This window comes from Archocentrus centrarchus, chromosome 12 (genome assembly GCF_007364275.1).
Source record: "Archocentrus centrarchus isolate MPI-CPG fArcCen1 chromosome 12, fArcCen1, whole genome shotgun sequence".
Taxonomy (NCBI): Eukaryota; Metazoa; Chordata; class Actinopteri; order Cichliformes; family Cichlidae; genus Archocentrus; species Archocentrus centrarchus.
In genome coordinates, this window is record NC_044357.1 from 7,407,616 (window position 1) to 7,416,611 (window position 8,996).

General features: G+C 40.7%; 2 protein-coding genes across 3 annotated transcripts; one reads left to right on the forward strand and one right to left on the reverse strand.

Moving 5' to 3' along the window:
- Positions 1-774: 774 nt before the first annotated feature.
- On the reverse strand, positions 775-4,511 carry LOC115789479 (uncharacterized). Its single transcript, XM_030742916.1, has 6 exons — positions 4,101-4,511; positions 3,913-4,027; positions 2,445-2,554; positions 1,756-1,855; positions 1,442-1,563; positions 775-1,330 (listed from the first exon to the last, which is right to left on the reverse strand). The coding sequence occupies exons 1-6, from the start codon at positions 4,183-4,185 to the stop codon at positions 1,227-1,229; spliced, it is 636 nt and encodes a 211-aa protein (XP_030598776.1). The 5' UTR covers positions 4,186-4,511; the 3' UTR covers positions 775-1,226.
- Positions 4,512-4,747: 236 nt separating this feature from the next.
- Positions 4,748-6,761, forward strand: rpl28 (ribosomal protein L28). 2 transcript variants are annotated; one of them, XM_030742633.1, is made up of 5 exons: positions 4,748-4,809; positions 5,270-5,357; positions 5,973-6,096; positions 6,402-6,520; positions 6,619-6,761. In XM_030742633.1, exons 2-5 carry the CDS (start codon positions 5,277-5,279, stop codon positions 6,706-6,708), a joined length of 414 nt encoding a protein of 137 aa, XP_030598493.1. In that variant the 5' UTR covers positions 4,748-4,809; positions 5,270-5,276; the 3' UTR covers positions 6,709-6,761. The 2 variants fall into 2 exon arrangements, with proteins under 2 accessions (XP_030598493.1, XP_030598492.1); XM_030742632.1 differs by lacking the exon at positions 4,748-4,809 and adding an exon at positions 4,919-5,061.
- Positions 6,762-8,996: the final 2,235 nt, after the last annotated feature.

Consider the following 8,996-nt stretch of genomic DNA (forward strand, 5'->3'; position numbering starts at 1 on the left):
GTAACAAAGTGCCTAATGTAAAATTAATATGTTTTCTATTATGTGCAGACACAACACTGGTTCACTCCTTGAGTTAGGTGCTTTTTTAATGCTTGAATGATTGATAGGCGAGTATTAAGTGTTAAGTAAGAAAACAAGTAGTAAAGTAGCCAGTGTCCAAAGAATCACTTTGAAAGACCTTCAGAAAGCCTGGAGAAATATTGCTCAAGACCACTTAAAAAAAATGACAAGACACTCTGGCTCCTTGAAAGCAAGGTATAAAGAAATGAGGGGTGGTTCAATACTTTTGCACAGTACTGTATAATTCAACTTTTTGTATAAATGAGATGTTGTGAATTGTGAAATTAAAACAAGATGCTTTCACAAGGTGTTGTAGGTGAGTAAAGGCTAAAAACAGGTCATTCTAGCCTGTTGCTAGGTATTGTGATGGCATAATATCTGATATTGAGAACTTTCATTTAAACCTAATTTACATTTAAATTCTCCAGTACTTGGTGATTGGGCACCTGTACGTTAGTACCCAACTGCCACTTACTTATTGGAAACACCTGATTACCCTGAGAGGCTAACTTGCTGTTCTGGTGTTTTAAACCACAGGACTTCCTCTGTGAACTGATTTGCTCATAAAAATTTCATTTTTCATGAGCCAGCTGAACAACTGAACATGCACACAAAAAAAATCTTGATTAGGCTTTATTTTTGTAAGCAGCATACATGCAGTGAATAAATACAGATTAGCCACGAGTGGATGTTAACCTTTCACGTGAGCACTCTTGTTTCCTATATTAGAAAGAAAAAAAAAAAAAGAAAAAACAGGCAGTGAAGACTAATGTAAAAAAAAAAAAAAAAAAAATTAAATACCAACATTTAGCTTAGCACTTACAAATAAATACTCTCAGCATACTATAAACATTATCATCAAGCAAACACAACACTGATCGCTGATTATTATTTGTGTGACACTGGAACATGTTCAGTCCATTTATCTGAGCATCCATGGCCAACAGTAACTTGGTTTGTGCTGCGGGAAATGCTTTTTAGACTCTTTAATTTCCAGCTGGTACACAAAAATCCCACTGGTCCTCAGAGCAGTCCGTATGAACTAATAAAGGCTTACTGTAAAATAGGCAACTTGTATTATCAAGATCTCCTTGAATGACGTCTTATTTAAAAGATAATGTTATATGAATTTGTTGTTGGAGTTAAACTTTTAAAAAAGCTGAGTTTTAAGTATCCAGTGCTGCTTGTGCTTTCTGAACAGCAACCTGCAGCATTGTGCGGTCACTGAGCAGCTGTTGGAGAGTAGCTGGGTCCATCTCCAGCAGCATACCTACAAGGATGCATGAGTATTATGAGTATTTCATCATCATCAACAAGGCCTTTACAGAGAGAAAAACAAAATACTGGTAAATCAGCGATGGCAGTTACAGTATAAAGTCACCTGTAATATCATTTGCATGAAGTGGATCCATCTCCACCACCAGTGAGAAGAGTTTCTCTCCTAAACTCTCCGTGTCATCCACCTCCGAAGAGTCACTCACATCTGTCTCCTCCATGTTCTGCCTGAAGTGAAGTGATTATTACATTTCTTCATTGATAATGGTTTCTATTTAATTTGATATCTTGTTAAATCTGACCTGCTATTGGTCTTCAAGGCAAAATAAAAGATGGGCTAGAATTAAAAGAATCACATTTCTGAATAAGCCCATATGAGCAAGTGTCAGAATATTCTACAAGAAGGAGTAAACAACATACTCTGTAAGTGTCTTTAGGGCGAGGTTCACCTGCTCCTCCAGCAGACTGGGATCTGAAAGAAGCTTTAAGATGGCATCTTTGTGTTGCTCCAGAAGCATTCCTGTTGAGGAACAGGGAAAATAAATGTTGATCACTCCATCCATTCATCATTTATTTTCTAGCCCTTCTCCAGGGCCATGTTGAGGGGGTAATAGTTTAAAGAGAGAAGCCTAGATCTCCCTCTCCCCAGCCACCTCCTCCAGCTGGGAACACCGAGGCATTCCCAGGTCTTGCGCCTACCTCCGGGGGCCTCCTCCTGGGAAGATATGCCCGAAACATCAAGGCAATCTGGTCCTGGGTGAGGGGCCCGTGAGCAAGATTAAGGAGTCAAGGGACCAGATTACCCTGGATAGGATTACCAAAGCCCTGGAGCTAGGTCTGGGGGGGCACGAGAGACAAAGCAGAACTATGGAGGCTATGATTATATGTGGTGTATTTGAACTTAACTTCATCATATGTCTGTTTTATATCTACACAGGCTAGCTCAACATGTGCTTTCATTTTTTAAAGAAGTCACCAAACATTAAGCATACAACTGTTTAACCAAGCCTACATTAAAAAATAAAGTCACTCATTTGTGGTGTTGTTTCTAGGTGGAATCTCGTATATTAAAAAGGGGGGGTTATTGAGACTGAGGACATTTTACTTGCCTGTGATTTTTTGTGAGTGGCCAGTGTTGTAATCATCCACCAGCTCAAACAGCTGCTCCCCAAGAGAGTCAGAAGACACTGACACATCATCCTCATCCTTACACACCTGACTGTAAAGAAGACAAGAATACTCACATTGAAATGGTTTGAAATTCTGATAAATCCTCTTTCTGTTATTTTCTCCAAATGCGAAGCTCTTCAATGGCATATATTCATTTTATTTACATTTTATTTATACAGCACCAAATCACAACAATCACTTCAAGGCACTTTATATAAGAACAGAAATTCAATGATGCCTATTTATGTGTGCCAGCACACTCGCTTTTGAAAGTGTCTTCATTGGCTCTTTTGATGCAGGATTTATTCATCAGAATAAGAAAATCAACTTGATTAAAATCAGATAAAACTCAGATTATCAGACAGAGCCCAGAAAAAGAAACAAAATGACCCCAAGATTGTCAAAATTTGTTGAGAAATAATTTTAGTCCTATTGGAAGTTGACTGTTTTGTCCCTTTTTTCTTATTTCCAATTCTGAATTTCCAATATCTGAAAGGTGTGCAGATAGAAAGAAAATGGAAAAGGATACATTTTGATAGCTAAACCAGATCAAAATGAAATGAAGTAACAGCCAATTAATCTCTACAATCTCAACAGAGCATTCTGGGCATTAAACCACTCTCTGGTCACGATGAAACAAAGTCAGTTTTAAGTTCAAACATAAAATTACGTGTCCATGCACCTTAAATTTGTGTCCAAATGTGCCATTTTTGTTTGTGACATCTCTTTTCTCTGACTGCTGGTCATTTTCCCTATTTTTACGCTTGTTTTGTTTGTTATTTTTGCCTTTGTTCCCCTGAAAGTCCAGCCTTGTTTCTCAAACTAGCCACGTAATCTCCTCATATTCTTGATCTAGGATCATTTTAATCCCCTCACCTTTAACACATAACAGTGTCACGTTTAAGGATCTGACACATGGACTATATGGACAAAAGAACTGGGTCAACCAGGTCGCATTACACCTACAGGAGCAGCTCAGCCGTGAAGCTCCCGGGACAGTTTCTGTGCTGATGTTAATGCTTTGAAGCTCTGCAGTGCGTCAGCGACTTTTACATCCCCGCTCTCTTTATATGGTCAGTCACTTCATGGCTTCAATTGTTGTGGTTCCTAAATGCTTCCACTTTGCAATAAAACCACTTACAGTTGATCATGGACTATCTAAATGGGAAGAAATTTCTCCATCTTACCTGTTGCAATGGTGGCATCCTGTTACAGTACCCCACTCAACTTCACTGAGCTCTTTAGAGTGACCCATTATTTCACAAATGTTTGTAAAGACAGACTGCATGGCTAGGTGTGTGACTTTATACACCTGAATTCAAAGATGAAGAGGTGTCTATATAGTGTAACTTGTAAATCACATGATATTTCTTTTTCTTTTTCAAAATACTGTAAAGTTTTCAGTACCTTGGTGCCTGAGCCACCTGCAGGGCTCTCAGGGCTTTCTCCACAGCTGCCGTCAGCATGGCATCATCCTGCAGCATCTGAGTCACGACAGGACCTGGCAGCTCCAGCAACATACCTGTAACACACAATAAGCCAGACTTTACGACTAAATTACAGGTGAACTTGTGTATACTGAAATAAAACGTCACCTGTGAGTTTTCCAGCATCCTCTTTGTGTTTGGGGTAAATCAGAGAGTACAACTGTTCTCCAAGTGTCTCCAGATCTTCTTCCATGCTTGACTCCTCATAACAAGACCCTGACGTTACCTGCCATGTTAGACCAGGCTGGGACTTTTTAAATCATCAGTTTTTTGTTTTGTGTTTTTGCCTCAGACGCATTTCTGCTTCTCATCTTCCAATAGCAGCAGCATCGGGAAAACATCCACGAAAACACTGTAAAACCGGCGTCCAAAAGTTCCGCTTTTATCTACGACCGCTCTCTTATTCGCCCCGTGCATGCTCCGTGTGTGCTCGAGTTTCGACCTACTGTAACTCTCCTCCGGTTTCGCGTTAAAACAGATTATTTTGATGCGTACTATTTCGTACGGCCACCTGTAAACACTAGGCGCCTGTTAATGACGTCAGGAACCTACTCACCGCCTTGAACATATTGCTCCGCTTATCTCATAAATAACTAGTACTAAATAAAATTACATTCAAAATACAATATAGCATCACATAGCTTTAAAAAAAAACAATATATAGATTTGATATTTATATGTATGCATTAATTAAGTAATAATATGACTGTAGTCCCTAATTTCTTTTTTGAAAGGCGGCTTTGTATGCGTAGGAATCTGAGAGAGAGGTTCCGTTAAGCGGTTTCCGCTCTCTCCGGTCCTTTTCCTCCGCTAAAAGGTAACGTGGTCGCTTCGGCAGCTAACAGCCGCTCATTAAAGCACTATTTTTTGCTCTCTCTGATTGTATTTGCGTTCATAAACTTAACTATTGTTCTTCTGTTTGTTGTTATACGCCATATGCGACAGTAAATGTCCCCGCTGTGTGTATAAGTGGGGAGATAAACTTGTAAGCACCTCGGGCTGGTTAGGCCTCACCGTGCTCCTGAATGGTGCCGCCGATGTTAGCAAGCGGAGCTGTCTTATGTTTTCTGTACGAGTCCTAATAGAAAAATAATTCAGTTTTGTCCTACAGCTGATAGTCGCTAGTCACTATATGTCACAATTTCCCATGTTAACACGGTCAGGTCATAGCGCTAAGTGAACACGTTTAGCTAATCTCAAAAACTACAGGCAAACGTGGAAGACCCCTGTCAGCTTTTCCAGATGTTTGAGAGACACTTTTTCTCTTGTATACCCAGGTTCACCATGTCGTCCCATTTGCAGTGGATGGTCATCAGGAACTGCTCCAGCTTCCTCATCAAGAGGAACGGACAGACCTATAGCACCGTGAGTACACCGCCTGCCCTAAGACTTGAGCAGGCCTGTGCAGTGCATTGGAAAAGTGACTCAGAAAGCCATCTTTAGTACCGAAAGAGGTTTTGAGCATGCTGTGTAATATACACAAAAGACTGAGGCTTAAAACACAAATTCCAGGCTTTGTTCGTTCACCTTCACATACTCACAATCACTGCATTAGACAGTGTGCTGTTAGTGTTACAGAAGTGGATATTAGCTGACAGGATATGCCAAACATTCTTGTATTGTGTTCATTTTAATTTTTAACTTACATTCTTCGGGCTATGTGGTGTTTGTGATTGAAATTATTGTGGCTAGAGATGTGTGAAATAAGTCAAGGGTAGCACTAGAAATACTAGTTTGTTAAAGGGTAGCAGACAGCATTTATCTGGTAGTTACGCCTTTACTAGCAGGAGCTAAATTCCCAAAAGACAAATGTCTCTCTTTAAAACACTAAACATCTTAAGAGGAGGAGCATCTGTATTTTTGACTTAAGTGAAAATCAAATTGTTAGGATTTCTAAATGTCCTGGTAATGTATATCAAAATATACTGTCCAAGCCTGATCAGGCAAGATATCTAAATAAATGCATTCATTTTGTGACAGGAGCCCAACAACCTGAAGGCCAGGAACTCTTTCCGCTTCAATGGGTTGGTGCACAAGAAGACCGTAGGTGTGCAGCCAGCGGCCGACGGCAAGGGCATTGTCGTCGTGCTGAAGAAGCGTGCAGGTAAATATCAATTCTGGTTCATTTTGTATTTGATTAGGAGTGACTCGGATTGGACAAACTGCCATCTCTTTAATAACTTTAAGGAAAATTTGACCAAAAATGTGGTGCATCAGATGGCAGCAATGTTTGTCACCTATGGATGCTTTTGATTTAATATACTTCCTCTTTCTGTTCAGGCTCAAATTAAAATCTGTAATTTTTCAGAGGAGCAGAAACCACTATTTTGTATTGTACTATGAAGATGTGTGACTGGGATGAGAAACTAGTGAGGATAAATTTGCTCATTTTGTCCTCTTGATCCACAGGCCAGAACAAACCTGCCAACTCTTACGTAAAGGTCACGATCAACAAGAATTCCCGTGCCACCCTCAACAGCCTGAGGCACATCATTCGCAAGAACAACTACAGGAAGGACCTGCGCATGGTGAGCTTAATGTTTATAGGCTGAAACATTAACGTGGCTAGCATTTTTATTCGTGTGAAGGTTTAAGTACATTGTTTAAGTCTCATCTGTTTCCCCAGGCTGCCCTGCGTCGTGCCAGCGCTATTCTGAGGAGCCAGAAGCCTGTTGTGGTCAAAAAGAAGCGCACCAGGGCTGCCAAGACCGCATAAACTATAATAACACATGATAAATAAATAAAAGCTTTTTGTTTGGGAAAAAACAACACAGTGTCCTGAGTGTTAACTGTGATTCTTGCAGGTGTCTGACATGATTACCTTTTCACTGCGCGGTTTTTTGTGATCCATTTGAGAAGTAAAAGATGGATTTTCTTTCACAATAATTTTTCTTTAAATGATAATGCAGTTGCACAAGTCTCAAAAACAGTTTGCACAGAGTGAAAGGTCCTGATGTGCAGTGTAGATAGATGAAAGCAGAAAAAAGTAAAATGTTACTATTTTGACAGGTGTGTAGCCACTGGTTTTGTCACAACTACAAAGTGAGTCAGTAAGTTGATTCTCAGTCTTACTGGCTTATTTTTCCAAGTTTCTGCCTATACGTCACAGGGTTGTGCTTTAGAGGCCGTTGCTGTGGGTTTACTTAAAATCTATACATTTGTTCAGGTAGAAATGCGATTGTGATTTTTAAAATTGTTTTTAAATGTTTCCAGTATTCTGTACATTAATGGGAAGGGAGCACCTAGTCCTTTCCTGTCATTTTGACCTCACTCCCCTGATCATTAGTTCTTTCTCTCGTATGTGCATCTTATGTAGAGATCCTATTTTTGTTTGTGGAAGATCATCTCCCACTACTGCACTCAGTGATACGGAAACATTGGATTGATTTTAAAGCAGCCCGCTGGCAGCTTTCCAGCCATGGCTTTGGAAAGAAACAAACTTCTCGCCCCTCCACCCCTGTTGAGTTCTGGCTGATAACAAATGCACTGATCATTTACTCCTCTCTACCTACAACGGGGATAGCTGGGTTGCTGTGAAGATGTGATAGAAGCTTTGTGTTGCGGTCACTATGAGGAGGCTAAGGCTTTTCTTGGTTCCACTGGCTCTACTGGTGCTGGAAAGTCAGAGTTTTGAACTACAGGACACAATCCATGCTCTGATAGAGGAGAACATCCACCTCCATGACCAGCTGGAAAACCTCACCAAGGCCCTCAGAGAGCTCAAACGGATGCTGTGGCTTCACTCAAATGGTACTGAGTCCTCTTTATGTGCAGTGTAAATACAGGTGTGTTTGAGGGGGTAAAGAGGAAAACTTGCTTTTGGTTTCTAATATGACAAACCAATTGAATGCTGAGCGATACATTTTATTTAATTTGGAAAATAATTGAAATGGGAACTAAAATCTCTGCCTTTGCATTTTAATTCTTTAAACTTCTGATTCTGATACATATATTTTGTTATACCAGTATTATCCACATCTTAAGTGTGTCCCACTCCATATTTCACTGCACATATTCTAGTATGTCACGAAAACAAACTTTGAACTGAAATCAGAAACAATTACACAGAAGCTGATTTCCAAGACAGGATACAGGAGACGGGAATGAAATGGTGGCGTTCAAGGTCAAAACGGCTTTTTTCCTTTCATTTACTCTTCATGTTCTGTACGTTTTAATCCTCTCCCAGCTGCTTAGTATACACACTTTTACCGTGACTTCAACTGACCCTTAGGGTTGATTATCTATGCAGGGGTTTTGCATTTTACTCATATCAGTCTGTTCTGTAAGCGTGCAGAAAGGATACTAACAGAGCTATTTTGTGTTTTGTTTTGTTTTGTTTTTAACACAGATCCAGATCATCACCACGAACATCATGATGAGGATGTCCAGCATCTGTGGGACGAATGGTCAGAACACGGTGTGTATGTCTGCAGCCGACCGACGCATTTGACCGACTTCACAGAGCTGTGTTCAGTGCATTAGTTACCATCGATTTCACAGCTATGTTCACACCAGAGTGTTAATGAGAGTAAATGAACTCTGGTGCAAATGAGCTGCACTGAAAAAAAAAAAGCTGCTAAATGCACAGCCCAGTTGAGAAAGTGTGACACTATCTCTCTTTTCCTGGCAGGCATCAGCGCAGAAACCCATCTCCTGCTGGAAAACACATTTTGCGGACACGACCTGCACGGCTCAGCCGCTCCCCTCCGCGAAGACGGAGCTCTCCTGCTGCTGGTGTCGCCCTGTCTCACGCTGCTGCTGATCGGATGCTTGTAGGCTACAGTAGCCTGATGTCCATGTCAGCAGAGAGCCAGCGGCTCACGACCAGGGTAATTTAATTTGGTTGAACAGTTGCCGCTCTTCCTCTTCGGAGTGATTATTGAGCCGACAAGATCGGAAGAGTTGAGCGGTCAAATCTGTGCACAAATCACCTCTGGGGGAATTCAGTGAACCGAAAAGTTAATGCGGGTGTAGAGAAAGCAGAATGACAGCAGGTTAAACACA